This window comes from Pezoporus flaviventris, unplaced genomic scaffold (genome assembly GCF_033815535.1).
Source record: "Pezoporus flaviventris isolate CSIRO_AGI_PZ_B2104156 unplaced genomic scaffold, CSIRO_AGI_Pfla_v1 ptg000016l, whole genome shotgun sequence".
Lineage (NCBI taxonomy): Eukaryota > Metazoa > Chordata > Aves > Psittaciformes > Psittacidae > Pezoporus > Pezoporus flaviventris.
The window spans coordinates 10,199,126-10,214,961 of record NW_026892564.1 but is presented as its reverse complement, the minus strand read 5'-3'; the positions used below and the strand labels follow the sequence as shown (position 1 = coordinate 10,214,961).

Genomic DNA, 15,836 nt, shown 5'->3' with positions numbered 1-15,836 from the left:
ATAGCTCCAGGGGGGACACTGGCCCAGCAGGATCACCCCCTCCCTGTCTGAAATTGCCTGCAGATGCAGAGGGGACAAGTACCACTCCCCCCTGGGGGCTGACACCATCCCCGTGCAGCAGCCCACCAAAGCATCACCTCTGCCCCATGGGGGCATACCTCCCCACGACGCACCTACATGGCTGCCTCCTATATGGGGCCCCCGGCACCCCTCGGCCTCCCCAGCCACCCCGACAGGAGCGCCGTCCAGCAGCGCTTACCCTGGCAGCCCGTGAGGAGTAGGGGTCCTCGAAGAGTGCCCAGACGCGGGGCTGCAGCCGCCGCCAGCGCCCTCCCTTCCCCTCTCCGGCGGCCCCCACGTCCTCGATGCCCAGCCTCTTGGCGGCCAGGTCGTCGTCGTCGCCGTCCGCGGGCGGCTCTCCCGTTAGGAGGTCAGGCGCCTCGAAGATGTCGAGAGCCTCCTCGGCGTCTCGGTGCTGGCGGTAGGTCATCCAGCAGCAGGGCTCCACGTCGGTCTCGTCGATGCCCCAGAAGGCCAGCTCCTCCTCGAAAAGCGGCCCACAGACGTCGGCGGGGCAGTGCAGCTTGCCGGTGCGGTAGTAGTTGAGCACATAGGCGAAGACCCCCGGGTGCCGGTCAAAGAAGAACTCGCTGGCGCCGCCGCCGCCCCGGGGGCTGCAGCCGGTGCCGGGCTCCGGGCAGCCTCCGGCCGGCGCCGGCGGGTTGGGGTTGGAGGGCGGCGGTGGCTCTTCGCCGCCCGGGGACTCGCTCTGGGACTCGCAGGCGAGCAGGGCCAGGCGGGTCCCCGGCAGGGTCTTCAGGGTGCTGCGGTAGGTCTCGTGCCGCGTGCCCCCCACGTTGAGGATCACCCTCTCGTTGTCCTCGAGCTTCCCCATCGCTCCGGGTCGGACATGACTGGGGAGGGCGCGGGAGGCGGCGGCGGGGATGGGGTCGCCGGCAGGTCCGCGGCGGACGAGCTGCTGCCTTAAACGCAAACAGAAGAAATCGAGGAGAAGCCCCCCCCCTCCCCCCCCCCCAAGCATCACCAGGAGGAGGTGGGGGGGTGGGGAAAGCTATTCCCCGCCGTCACCGCCTACCCCAGCCCGCTCCATTCCCCTGATCCCCCGCCACTCCGCACCTCCGGGAGAGCCCGGCCCGCCGCCGGGCAGCTCAGCACGCTCCTCCCGCGGAGGGCTCTCTGCCGCCTGCCTGCCCCGGGCAAGGCTCCGGGACTCTGCCCTCGCCTCCCCTGAAAGCGGCTGCCGGAATGGCAATGCCGCTTCTCCCCACCCCCTCCTCCCTCGCGGGGCTGCGAGAACCGAGCTGATGGAATAGAAAGTGTGCGGTTAATTATTTAAGGGGCATCTATCTTTTATTATCATAACAGCCTAACCAGGGAAAAAAAAAAAAAAAGACGGATTAGAGGCTCGCCTTCCCTCCCACCCCCCATTTTTGGAGAGAGGGATTGCTTTTCGGGAGGAAATACCAAAACACACACCCCCCTCCCCAGTAAGCCCGGCAGCCGGCACACCCTTGGAAAGGCTGCCTGTACGGAGCTCGGCTCCCACTTTCTCAGACAAATCACGAAGACGAGAGTGGATGGCGGGGAAGAGCCGGCGGAGCAAGCGCCGCGCCGCCGGGGGCTTCTCCACGCTTCCCCCCGCCAGCCCCACAGTTACCTTGGCCGGAGCAGAAAACGCGGATCCCCTTCTCGGTCGGGCTCCGGTGGTGGCTGGCGGCGGACGGCGCTTCCCGGCCGCTCTCCCTGCCTCCCCGCCAGGCGAGAGCTACTTGTTGTTGGGCTTTGTTAGGTTTGTTTGGGTTTTTTCCTCGTTCAGGTGGCTGCTTCACCTTCCTCCATGCTCAACTCCGAAAGGCGTAACAGCGGCTCCCGCCGCCCGCTCGGAGATGCCGCTCGCTTCGTTTTAGGAGAGGGACGCAGCCTTTCCCCATCGGGGCTACGAGCGAGCACCGCCGGCCGAAAGCAGAGCCATGGGCGGCGGGCAGAGGGCACCTCGAGGACCGGTGCTGTCGTAACCTCAGTGCTCCTTTGGGAAGAGAAGCCCAAACGTGCAAAGGCACCTTATTTGGGGCTGAAGCTCCTCCCCGGGGCGGGGGCAGCCCTCCCTCCATATCCCTCCAGCCCCCTGATTCCAGTCCCGAGGGGTGGAGGGAGGCGACAGCAAAAATAAGAGCCGCATCTCTCCGGGAAAAGGAGCACCACCTCTGCTGTGCTACGTGGAGGTTCGGTTCACTTCAGGAAAACCCTCGCGAAGGGTTCTGGGCTTAGAGTAGCAGGTAAAAAAACAGCGCCCAGCTACAGGTGACTGCGGAGAGGAGCTGCTCAGCCTCTCGGAGAAGGTCTTTCTCACGGCTGGTCGGTGCGTGCAGTACCTGCGGCGGCCAAGAGCATCCCGGCTCCCAGGAGGAGCCCCCGGAGCAAACCGGGGATCGGGAGAGCTCAAGGAGGAGGGATCCAACTTTTGTGTCGGGTGGGAAAAACAGTACAGCACAGTGGGTGCGCTTCGTGCTCGGTGCACTTCGTAGCTTGGTGGTGGAGAGCAACGGGGGAGATGGAAGTTGGAGAGTCCCCAGTAAGAGTCCCCAAGAAGGGAGCCCAATGCCTGTGCCAAAGCCTCTGCCTCCAAGCCAACTGACTTACTTTCTACAGCCTATCTTACTGATGCCTGGTTTCAGCTGGGTTGGTCCAAGGGAAAGAAGCTTCCAACTCCAGCAAGAAGATACGCAAAAATGAGGTCTCTCTTGCCTCTTCTTAAAAAGCAAACTCTTCCTCCACACCAAGGGTATTCCCTGGCATGAATGTGTGGAGTAACAATACCTGAAATGTCCCCCTTCCATGTCAGAACCTTCAACTGAGTACCTGCTGAGGCACTGGAGGGCAAAGCTCTGCTGGAAGCAACACTCAGAGGACACCGCTCAGACCAGCTTGCTTTAACCCAGATCTGTCTGTATGTGGCATCCATGATGTAAACAAAAACTCCCAAAGCAGCAGCAACTGTAAGAAATGGGTTTCAAAAGCTTTCTCCAGATATGTGTTTTGAAGTTCCTGGAAAAAAAAATAAATAAATAAATGAAGAATGCAAAATACTTCCTGCCAATGCAGATATAATCAGTGAAAACTCCCGGGAGCCAAAATTAATATTCAATTACACAGTTGTAAATCCAGTGGAAGGGACTCATCCGTGCTAAACCAAAGCAATGCTGCTCATGCCATACTTGCTTTTATTTGCGGAGGGGCTTTTACTGAAAAGGGGACATAGGGAAGAAGGGGGTAAGACAAAAATGAGTGTTTGTTGTCTTCTCTCTGACCTGTGAGAGGTTTCTGGAGAAACGCAACATTTAAAAGCTCTGCAGCATTCGTCCCTTGTGGGAAACCATGGGGTGGCAGTAGCTGCCAAAACTCTAGACAAACTGCATCATCACAGAATAGCAGGACTTCCTTCTGAACTGTCACTGTCTGCTCAAGTCCCACACCTGCGCTCGTTAGAAAACAAGCACCCCCCTTCACAAAAAAGAGTTACCACAAACAGACATACAAAACCACCAAACCAAAACGATAACAAAACCAACCACAAAACGCTAGAGAACCCATCACCCCCAAAAAATACTCCACAAGCCACCCAACAACCTAAGAAACCCAAGACTAACAAGGATGACATCTCATAAACAAAAACCTTACAGTCACCCCCCACATAATGCTGATGCCATGAAAAAAGCATGTATTATGAGTAATATTTACACTTTAGACCTCTTAAACACACAGGGGTTTTTAACTGCATGGGAAAGAAATAATGTTCCCAATTGGTAAGAAAAGCAATGGTCTCTACCAGAATATAATAACCCTTCAGTCACGTCAAACTGTCCATATTCTACAGTATGTCTGTTACTAAATATAATGCTATTAATTTCTGTGTGTCACTCTTCCTTGTATTTTCAGCATGTGGCAGACTTCTCAATAAAGGTTGAAATTACATTAGACATTAACTTTCCAGACTGACATTTTCTTGAATGACAATATTCTATATAGGCAACTGTAGTAACATTTATGAATTAATTCCTCCCCCCAAGAGACTGACCTGAATTTTTGCACTGCTCAGTACTTCCAATAAAAGTGGAAGTATGAAACATATGTAAGAGGGAGAAATGTGCCTCCTGAGTGAGTCTTACCGTGAAATGCATCTGCAACTGGAAAACAAACAAACAGATCTGTTTCCACATACTCTCAAACATACTCATGTAAAAGGTAAGTAAAAACATTTCTGTTGCTCAGGATTTGGAACTTTCTTACAGGAACTGGGTGACACTGAGCAATGCACAATCAGTTTTCCCTGCTGAAAAGGAAAAGTCCTATGTTACTGTTTTAGCCGACAAAGCAATAAAATTAGATGTGAAGACCGCTATCAGAAACCCAAGCCAAATGAACGTTTTTCTAGCAGCCATCATTCTTCCTCCAAGCTTGAGTACTGCAACGCAAAGCCATTGGGTTACCAGCTGCCTAACAATAAAAGAGCAAATGGAAGAAAGGACTTGTGGAAAAGAAAAGTCTGAGCGCAAATGCAGCATGCCTCAGTTACAGTCATGCTCTGAATCACCTTCTGGAGGAGCTCTGTCCCTGTTGACTAGGGGTTTCCTTACCCAGCTACCAACTGCCTTCCTGGAGAGGATGTGAAAGGCAGAAGCCACCTTCTGCCTCTCACTGTTGTAGTGCAGCTTTTCTAGTGCAACTGTAGTGAAGCTTTTTTAGCGCACCTCACCATGTCATAGTTTTCATACAATATTTTAATTGGAAAACAGACAAAAAAACCCAAACAATTTTATAATTTAAAATTATAATAGAAGACAATGCAACAGCTAAAGCCATCAATTTATATCAATTTAGTTGATGATTAAGTAAATGAACTATATATTTTAAATACCCACTGGCATTAACATTTTATTAATCTTCTACTTATTTCTTTGATATATTTTTCTGTTCTCCCATATTATTTATAACCATCTCCACTATTTACAATTACATGTAGCAATTCATTACAGATCTTGCAGAACATGACAGCCACATTATACTGAAGTGTACTGATGATAAGTCAGAATCCTACTCTGAAACTGAAAAAAAAAAAGGAATTAATAGGTTAAGTAAATGCCTGTGAAATGCAATTGTAAGGAGCCATGGTGTAGTTAAATTGGATGAGGCTGGAAATAAAGCCAGCAGAAAGTTGTCCTTATTTCTAAATTCCAAAGCTTGATTGCATCTTTAGGCTGGAGTACCTTATATGAGGCACTGCCTACACACAAGGGTGCTTCACCTGCTTTCCCCCACCCCAGATCTTCAATTCTTTGTGAAATTCCAGGGAACATGGTATTTGTCATTGAAAAATGAAAACTGGCAAAGTTCCTTGTGTGTTATATTTATCAAAGGAAAAAAACAGCCTAGGGAAGCCAAGACTGGGGGCTCCTGAGACATGACACAGTAGAAAAAAAACAAGTGAGTGCTAATTGTATTGTCTAATTAGTAATCCACAGCATAACCCATGCTACATGGTTAAGTCATCGCCTTCCCTGGTGGTGGGCAGGGGATGTTAAAGGGAACAGTGCATACATATATCCGTGATAATAGGCTTCAGGTTTTTCTTTTCAAAAGAAAGGGGTGTTGGGGAGTGTGAAGAGACATTGCCACAGGGCCGGGGCTGGCATGTTTTAACTTGTGTTACCTCCAGCCGCAGCCCCGTGTTGCACACAGATCCTGTTTCAGCTCTGAACCAAACAGTTGCACTTTCCCTCAAAGTCCTAAGTTGAGACCCTGGAGCACACCAATCTCTTGTGTTCTCATCATCTTTTCAGTTCTCTACTCCTCCCACAGGTGCTCAAAAGACTTCAAAGCAACATCGCTCTGCACAAGCTTCTGATACCACAAGCTGCTCCACTTCTTGTATCTTTTTGGGTCCAGACAGTTCCAGCAAAGAATCTGCCAATACACATTTAGGGCTGAGGTTGATCTGGGGCTCCTTCCCCAGGGTGTCCCTCAGACCCTCCATCCCACAGAGAAACTCAAGCCTGTCCTCTTCCATATCCTAGCTCACTCCACAGATGTCTTCCCCATCTCTTTTCTGCTCCTCTTCCAAACTCCTTCCACCTTTCCACGTTTTCCAAAGCTCACCTTAGCATTGGCACGTGGATGTTCAGCAACCTGCTTAGCATTGCCTCTGTGGCAAAACACATTCATAGAATCATAGAATAGTTAGGGTTAGAAAGGACCTTAAGATCATCAAGTTCCAACCCCCCTACCATGGGCAGGGACACCTCACACTAAACCATGTCACCCAAGGCTTTGTCCAACCTGGTCTTGAACACTGCCAGGGATGGAGCATTCACAACCTCCCTGGGCAACCCATTCCAGTGCCTCACCACCCTCACAGTAAAGAACTTCTTTCTTATATCCAATCCAAACTTCCCCTGTTGAAGTTTTAACCCGTTACCCCTTGTCCTGTCACTACAGTCTCTAATGAAGAGTCCCTCTCCAGCATCCCTATAGGCCCCCTTCAGATACTGGAAGGCTGCTATGAGGTCTCCACTCAGCCTTCTCTTCTCCAGGTTGAACAGCCCCAACTTTCTCAGCCTGTCTTCATACGGGAGGTGCTCCAGTCCCCTGATCATCCTCGTGGCCCTTCTCTGGACTTGTTCCAACAGTTCCATGTCCTTTTTATGTTGAGGACACCAGAACTGCACACAATACTCCAGGTGAGGTCTCACAAGAGCAGAGTAAAGGGGCAGGATCGCCCCCTTCGACCTGCTGGTCATGCTTCTTTTGATGCAGCCCAGGATACGGTTGGCTTTCTGGGCTGAGTGCACACTGAAGCCGGCTCATGTTCATTTTCTCATCAACCAACAACCCCAAGTCCTTCTCCGCAGGGCTGCTCTGAATCTCTTCTCTGCCCAACCTGTAGCTGTGCCTGGGATTGCTCCGATTCCTTCAAATGCAGTCATACTGACTAAGCACATTGGGTGCAAATGGCAATGTTTGGGCAGTGGGCCTGCCAGAAGGTGGCTGTGAGCTGTCCAGCGCCAGTCCCATCCATTTCCAGCCAACTGTCCTCCAGAACTCCAGTCAGGCTGTTTTGCCCGCAGTGCTACAAGGACACACATATAATGCAAGTGGAACTGTTCTGACCAATCATCTCCTTCAACCAGCCTCAAACTCCCAGACCCAAAGTACCCACTTTCACAGGAGGCAATCCCTTAGGAATTGTCACCTTCAGCTTTTGATCCACTGTTCCTCTAAATCAGGAGTGGATCCCATAGGCCTTTTCCCTTCCAGAACCTTCTCCTAGACACTGCCTTTTTTATTCATGACCCAGGGGTGCTCTTTGGCTCCCTGCAATTACTAACACCAGAGGTATTAGCAATGCAAGATGGTGGAAAGGATTACTCACCTGTTTCTGTTGTAATTCAAGTAGCTTTGTCAGTGCTGATTCATATCACCTTTTCTCAAGAGGTACAGGATATTACATGCTGTTTATAAAAGAAGGTATTGCCTCAGGCTCTGTCCATACTTACATTTTTTAGTGCCCAATGTTGAAATAGTTGGAATGAATTTTTTATCTATCCTGAATATTTGCTTCAATTCCAGTCAAAGTTCAGTAGAGGGTCTTTCCCATTCATAACTTGCAGCCGGCACATGATGCCACTTCTGAGGGACTGCCACACACCAGCAAGGTAGTGGCTTTGTAAAGAAGACTAAACAGTGAGAACAGTGCTCAGCTCCCCAACAGGTGTTCAAACTTTAGTTCAAGAAGAATGCAGATACTGAGCTGCTTTCAGGTGCTCTACATACTGACAGAGACTGTGAAAAAAAAAAGGTCTTGGAATGACCTAGTCAATCATACTGAGTCCCAAGGGACAGGGAAATGAATGCAGTACCTCTAAACTAGTTACAGTTCTTGGGTACAAGCTCCCATCATTCAAAAAGGGTAAATCTTTCCATTTGTAATCAGAAAGCGCCTAGAGATGGAAAAATAGGGAAATGCCCAAGTCGCGTATCTTCTCTTACAGCATGGTTATCTAAGCCAGCAGAGATGACCTAGTCTCCACTGACCTTGCTTCTCCTTCCTGGCACAGGAACACAAGCCTCATGAAAATTTTGGGAAATGCTATCCCAAACATTTCCTTCTATTCTTTATCTATAACATTTGTTTAGGCTGAAATGTTCAGGTAACATATCAGTAACAAAAACTTGTGTCAGCATAAAGAGGGCTTCATCTTGCTGCAAGTCTTAAACACTCCCATAAAATAAATAATCAACAATCACCTGGAAGATGCAGGACAAATAGCTATCTCCAGTATAGAAAAGCATGCCCTGAAAGAAAGAAATCTGTCTAAACAGAAGTGCCTGATTATCTCTTTTAGCAGTCTCTTCAGAAAAGAAAGAAAAAAAACACAGACAAAAAAAAAACAAAAACCACAAAACACAACAAAAACAAAACTTTCCAGATCTATGATGCAGTTTTCTCTGAAACATCTGTCATTTTAATCTAACTGGCAAAGATTGCATTAAGAAACAGCCAGTTTGCAGGGGCACTGCACAAGTACCACTAAACAACTTCACAAAGAAACTTGAAGCTTTCACTTCTAAGTCTCTGAAGCAATCAAACTGAGTTGGACACAGTTTGATTCTAGGGGCAGGAGAGACCTTTACATTTTTATTTTGGTAAATTGCAGTATCTATCATCTAGCACACCCTCTATACTACCTCAATAGATATTCAAACTGTTATTGAACAGCTAGCCTGTGTTTTGAAAAGAACAGGTCCACCTACTAAAATGTTCTGGAAGCAGTTTTATGTTTCTCTTAATGCTAGCTTTTACTGATCTTCCCCTAAAATCAGTTCAAATACGATACGTAGCCCACATATGGTAGTGATTTATTTAAGAAAGTCAGCAAACCCTCTCTCACATGGCATCAAAATCAATGAAAACACTCTAAAAGGACTGCAAGGGTTTCCAGATGACTGGCATTGTTCCACCTAGTTTCTGCATTCCACCAGAGTTTAACTGGAAACCTACCTCATCTATCATTTTCTTCCTTTCTGTGACTAAAACTCCATTGTTTTAATTACTTTTTTTTGTAAGAGGCCATAATACACATACCCCAAGAAGACAAGAGATTGCTTTAACAGGTTATCTTCTGCAGATATTTGCACTGATGTTCTTCAAGGCATCCCTGAAGCAACAGCCATATAATTGATTACTCTCTCAGTGTATAGAAGAGATTTTGTAACAACAGCTCATTCTCTACTATTGATTCAAAGTTTAATAATTCTGCTTTGCAATAGTTTTGTCTTACCACTGTGAGTAGTTATAGTTTACCTATCCGAAGGAAAACTCCTCAAATGCAAGGGGCAAAAGTCCCCCACAGAGTCTCACTGACAGAGGCAGACAGACCTTAAATCAGATCTTAGCTACACAAGAAGCAAAGAGGTTTCTCCATAGTGTCTGCAGTGTCATATAGTAGACCCAACGTATGCAAGCTTTTTTAATTTTGACTGCCTCCATTCAGCTGCAGTCAAGTTTTTTCTCTCCTAATTTTTTTCATGCTACTTTGCAGACAAGATTGCCCAAATCTGGACTGAGCTGTCTACTGCCATGGAAACAGAAGAGTACTCTCAAGAGATAAACACTGCATCTCCTCTGCTTGTGCTCCAGTCTCACTTGCAAAAGTTAGAGGTGCTGGCACAGATTTCTGCTATAACCTGTAAACTGGACCATTACCCTACCTGACAGGATATAGACAGACGGGAAACGCCAGATCCATCACGGATTGCATCATCAGCACTTCCTCCTCAGAGGCGAGGTGCCAGTGAGCCTTGAAGAGCTGTGCAAGGTCATGCTGAGATACAGAAGTCTTGACAAAAGCAGCCCTAAGTAACTCTCAGTTAGTAGCCCATCTCAGTATAAGGAAAATAATGTGAGGTTGTAAAACTGAAGGTTGGAGTCTCTGCATATTTTCGAACAAGTCAGCTTATATATCTAAAGCACAGAGTAAAACCACAGCGGACTGTTACACTTTGTAGTCAAAGAACATACTGTGTCCACACTAATCTTGTAAACATTTCTGCAGCATTTGGTACCCTTGAGAGCTTTTCCCCATTTGTTTCTGACTGCAGTGCTCTAGTTGCTGCATGCCTGCCTTAAAGGGGGAAAAAAAGGGCTGGTTTGGAGCAATGGTGGGAAGGTAGTGACTGTTGCTGCAGGTGCTAAGGGGCACTCTTGCCGAGCACACCATCCAGGCCGGGGAATGCAGGTACAACACAGCCAACAAGACACCCACCCTGGCCACATGCCTGTCCTGCGCAAGTGGGGTGTAAATAGAGCTGGAGAAGAGAAGTGCCTAGGCTGGAGGAAACAGGGATGTTGGGACACCAACAGTCTTATCTAAGGCTTTGTCTACCTCTTGCAGTAGGAACTTGGAACAGAGAATTGTTAGGTCCTGGACTATCTGATCTGCCAAACTACTGAAACTACAGTAGGGATCGATTTCTAACATCTGTGTCCCACAGGAAGAGTGAATACCCTCCTAACTTTTGCTAGTCCTTTCAGCTATGGTGATACCCCTAAGCCTTTACATATTCAGGAGAAAGACACATGCCTTTAAAGGTCTGGAAGACCCTGCTTTTCTGCAGAGCAAGCAGACAGACTAAAGCCTGTAGCAGTACAGCAGAAGTGCCTAAAGCAGCTGCCTAAAGCTAAGCAGCCCACTCCTGCCAGTGACTAATGGAGACCTTGCCACAGCTCCCCATGGCTGTTTCTTGCAACTGGGCTGCTGCAACACCTTCTTCGTCCCCCTACACCTTGAACGTATGCAGGCTAAATGACCTGAGTTTTATACCCCTCTGCAGAAGGTATTTTCACTTCACGATCACAGTGCACAAGCCGCAGCATGGGTACAAGCTTACTGCCAGTCTCCAGTGGGAGCTTAGGGGTGTCAGTTTTGTAACCTTCACCATTCCACTTAGCAATTTGGCAGCTAGTAGGACTGGGAGAGAGACAGAAGCCAATCTGCCACTGACATAGTGAGGAGTGCTATTTACATACGCAGAACAGCTACTGGCAAGGCATTCACACAAGGAACTCCCATACTGCCACTTTGTTCCACTTGGGTTCTCAGCTGCTCTTTCTCAAGATGGAGGTTAACAACAAGAAGACATGCTCAAAAACAATGACAACAAAGTCTCGCCCATTACATCTTTAGTAAATGTTGACTGTCAAAATGGAAGAAGCATTCCCATATCATGTACTAATTATTTTTTCATAAAGCCAAGAATGCCACATGGGAGAGTCAAATGACAAACTTTTTAAAAGAGAATGGATTCTAAATATCTTCTGTTTGGGAGTTGCCTAAACAAAGAAAATCCTCATAATATTTTAAAGCCCTCCCTACTTCAAGCTCTACCTCTGCTAACCTATGCAGAGATGAAGATTTGCTCTGACTTTTCAATGATCTTTTAATTCAACAAATCATTATCATTGATATTTAATAAGCAAGAGGCAACCCGAGATGGTTGTGGTTACGTTAAATATTAGCTGCTTGCATCATTAACATAATATTCCGTCTCCCATCCTCATCTCTGTCTTACACCTTTTCCAACTCAGACTTTACATTTTCTGAGGCAAGGATTATATCCCAGTGTAACAGCTTGTACAGGGCCCAGCTCAGCCCATGATTTAGTTTTTAGGCACTTCAAAGCTAGAAAGCACATTAATAAAACAGTAACTGACATATGTCCCAGCTCAAAAAGCTTCAGCATCAAAAGGAGAGGTAAATGGAAGACAAAATGCAAAAAGAGATGCTCTGAGAGCAGAGCTGCCATCTTAAGCCTACCTTTAAGTTTTCCCCCACTACTGTGACTGAAAGATTGCTACTCCTCCTCCAGAAAGGGAAGCTCTAGTTTAAAATCTAGCAGTATCGTAAGTAATGTGAATATTACACTGATCTGGCGGGGGGGGGGGGGAAGGGGAGACCATTACTTACCAGGTTCATTTACATTTTTTAATAAATCTTTGGCTTACGCTTTTAATATTCACTTTGAAAATTGCTCAGGAGGTTCCATGCGTCAGCTCACATCCTACAGCCACCCAGCCCTTGCTCTAGGCAACACTTGTACAAGAACACAGATGGGCAAAAAGGCCTGTGGTTGATTATCTCTCCTAAGGGAAGAGTGTTGCTGTGTCCTGTTGTGGGAATAGGACATTCAGCTTCACAATACAGAATTGTCTCAAGGCACTTCCAGTACTGCAAAGATATGACACCAGCCTCCACCTATGTTTTATTAGATCACTAAATTGACATCTACCATGCCAAGTTTGTTTGATGCTCCTGAATGTTTTCCATTAGAATACATATTAGGAACTGGCAATTAAAATGCCAGTTAACAACATAGCAAAGCTCAGAGCTTTGCTATGTTGTTATTCTCAGTTGTTTTCTTAAGTGTTAGAACTATCTTTTTCCACCTTTAAACTGCTCATAGATATGAGTTATGAATGCACAGTCTACATTAATTGCTGCCATCAAATACTCTCTACAGCCCAAGTCAGTCTAACAACTTCTCTAAAAGACGGTCTTTGAAGTAAAAGGGCAACGGAACAGTTTGAAGTCCATTATTATTTGGAACTAATATGACTACTGTTTTTACAGGTCCTTTCATTTTAGAAAGAGAAAAATCCAAGTAAGCCAAAAAGAATACTAACAAGTAATCTTGATGTATTCCTGCCTAATGTCTAAAGCAACCTTGTGGACTGCTCCTTCAGGGTGAAAGGCAGTTCATAATTTTATGTATTATTCATGGTAGTTAATTCACTGGGGAGGAGGGGGAAGGCACTGCAGAAATTAATACAGTAGGAAGTTAACAAGGGGCTAAAGAAAAATCTCACATGGTAACAGCGCTGTTTCACTACTGATACTGAACAAAACCTTTCAGTTCATCAGGTTAGAGACAGCCTAATTTAAGTAAAAGAAGGGAAAACAGAGCAGCAGGAAGTAATAGGAGTCCTGTATCTTGAACATTGTCGAAGGAAAGTAATGTTTGGCTTGGGAATCACCTTAAAGTAACTGTAGAATGCAGGTGGTCTACCTGCACTTCTACACATCAGAAGACACAAGGATTAGTACACATGTAAAAATCTAATAAAGATATTAATAATAAAAATATTTTCCCTATGACATCAAAAATAAGGAATGATAAAACCTAATAAATTTCTGTGTACATTACATTACATTTACATTTATTAATTGCATAAGAGACCATTTCCAAAGACTGAAAAGAGCTGCTGTTAAACATCTTATATTTTGGCTCAGCTTCCATTTACTGTCCCCCCCACTCTTAAAAAGAAATATGAAAAACCATGTCATTGTTTGAGTTTTCAATGTTTTTTATTATATGATTCCTTGCTGATGCTGTGGATTTCACTGATATATATCTTACAAAGCACACCTGGGAAAGAGTAATAATACTTCTAGTCTCAGGTAAGGCTGATGAAAGCATATCGGCAATCTGAAAAGAAGCATAAGCACAGAGCTCCCATGCAACTGACACTCAAGGACACATTTTCCAGCAGGAACGTCTCCTCATATTTCATAGTATGGCAGAACTTCACCATTCCTCAAGTGAAATAATGCAAGAAAAAATGGTTTTTGAGAAGAAAATTTGTGGGTTGAAACTTACCGCAACCTCAGCAATACTTGGTAACATCAGGTTGTTGCCAGCAAAGAAAAGCAGAAACACACAGACAAATAAAATCTGTAAGACAAGTATCCCACTGGCAAAACCTTAAAAAGTGCATTCTGCCTAGTGTAGGGAACTGTATTCAGTCCAAGAAATGCACCAACTGGAACTTAAGGGAGAATCATGAGAATAGACTGAACACATCAAGTTAATGTAATTTTCCTGAACAGTCATATTTAGCAGACTTCAGATCAAAGGAGATGTAGCAATAGTTTCCTTATGCAGTTGCATAAGGAAAGGATATGATAGCAGAAACAGTAATCCCCTTAAACTGAAACAAGAAAGATCCAGGTTAATCTGTAGGGAACTACTTCTCAAACGAAGCGCAGTGAAGCAGTAGAACAGATTACCTGGGAATATGGTGGAGTCTCCATCACAAATGAGAAGATGGCCCAGGCGCGCACACACACACACACATCACACACACACTATTTTTGATATAGGATAATGGTGTGAAAACTTCGTACGATTTCTTCCAGACTGATTTCTTCTGATTGTATGTTAAGGAAGAGTATTTACATCAACCTATACTACAGGGTAGGCTTTTCTTCATGGCTGGCGCTCCAGAAGAAAGAGTGAAAAAATATATTAATGAACAAAAAGCATTGAAGAGTAGCAATGTCATCGCAGGTACCATTTGCTTTCAGCTGTCCCATCTCCTAATCCTCTCCCCTAGAGACTTTTGTTGCTGAATGTTACTTCATGTTTTGATTTATTTCCAAAAAAGTCTTAGTGTTATGGCTGTTACTGAAGAAGCTCATTTCCAAGAAGGATGCTCCCAAGAGAGTTTGGAGGCATACCAAGATAAAATTCGAGGGAGAACTTAGTAATCACATAGTCTGAAAGAATGGTAAGGTATCAGTAAAGGAACACAACAAATATAAAAAGTCGCTATTGGCACTGAAAACCGATTCCCTTCTCATTGTCTTGGTTTAAATAAACAAACTTTTCTGAGTGCTTATTTCCTTATGGCTACTTGGATCTATGCAACAATACTGTCTAGAACAGATATTTCTCAAAAGCATATCAAACCCATAAAACTCAATATATTATAACTTGATTTAAGTGGCGTTGCTATATCAGGCATTTCCAAAATGCTGCTTTTAAAGAGCGGGGGGGGGGGGGGGGGGGGGGGGGGGAGTTAAATTGCAGCAATTGGTTTAACCTCTGCTGCTGTTCCCTTTCGTCATGAAACACTGAGAAAGGATAATTCAAGAATGTCTAGTGGATTAAACAACTGTAGTATTCACAAATGAAACCTGTGGTTAATCACTAGCACCTGCAAGGCAAATACTACTGTCAAAAGAAATTACTTCAGGGGAATAATTTTACCAGCATCGGTGCAGGATTTAATTCATGCCAAGACAAATCATAGGATCTCAGAATTAGTCATCGGAGTCATTTAGCGTTCACTTACTTGAGAGAGGTTGTAAGAAAAGGGAATATTGCTTTAAGATACATAACCAAAGCTGCTATTTTGCTTCCTCTGATTTTAACATGTGCTTCCCTATAACAGCCTAGGGTTTTCCCCACGTGAACTGTAAAGCTGTTGAAGCAGGTATCACCCATGGCATGTTTCTCCCAGACCGCGTTTTGTGATGGCCTTGGCCAAAACTCTGAAGATAACATGAGTAGAAGTACCAACAACCACCCTGGAAATGGGACGGATAAAAAGAGGACACCTGGACACAGGAGTTATTCTTGGAGCCCTTTCAAACCTGAATTAATCAGCTCCTGCCGAGTTTCACTCCCAGCTTACAATTAAATCAGAGATGCAGCATAAAATAGAAATATGGGGAAAGGATGGAGATGGTACTAAGTGGCTGATGTTTTGACAAGTTGCTATAAAGAGCAGCTTTTCCATGAGAGGGACAGTCCTTGTGTTCTAGCTTGGCACATTGATAGGTAGCTAAATGACTGCAAGAAGCCTCCTTCCCATAAGCCTCTCCCAACGAAGGTTACAAAAAGGAGCACACCATTGCAGCAGCTATCAGAGAGTCCTGCAGCACCAGGACCAAAGCAAGTACCTTCACTTCTCCCAGCTC

At 45.7% G+C, this 15,836-nt stretch overlaps 1 protein-coding gene and 1 long non-coding RNA gene across 10 annotated transcripts in view; both read right to left on the bottom strand.

Moving 5' to 3' along the window:
- KCNC2 (potassium voltage-gated channel subfamily C member 2) overlaps positions 1–2,110 on the bottom strand; it is a 105,016-nt gene extending 102,906 nt beyond the window's left edge. For 8 of the 9 annotated variants that reach the window (XM_061454775.1, XM_061454774.1, XM_061454778.1 and 5 more), the window contains exons 1-2: positions 1,679–2,110; positions 260–983 (exon numbers count right to left, since the gene is read on the bottom strand). In XM_061454775.1, coding sequence (XP_061310759.1) covers positions 260–895 — 636 coding nt within the window. In that variant the 5' untranslated portion in view covers positions 896–983; positions 1,679–2,110. The remainder of the gene's footprint in view (positions 1–259; positions 984–1,678) is intronic. The other variant, XM_061454771.1, reaches the window with a different exon arrangement.
- Positions 2,111–2,899: 789 nt separating this feature from the next.
- Positions 2,900–7,323, bottom strand: LOC133270014 (uncharacterized). The gene is made up of 3 exons (XR_009743647.1): positions 7,231–7,323; positions 4,097–4,199; positions 2,900–3,494 (listed from the first exon to the last, which is right to left on the bottom strand). It is a non-coding gene; the product is annotated as an uncharacterized LOC133270014 (long non-coding RNA).
- Positions 7,324–15,836: the final 8,513 nt, after the last annotated feature.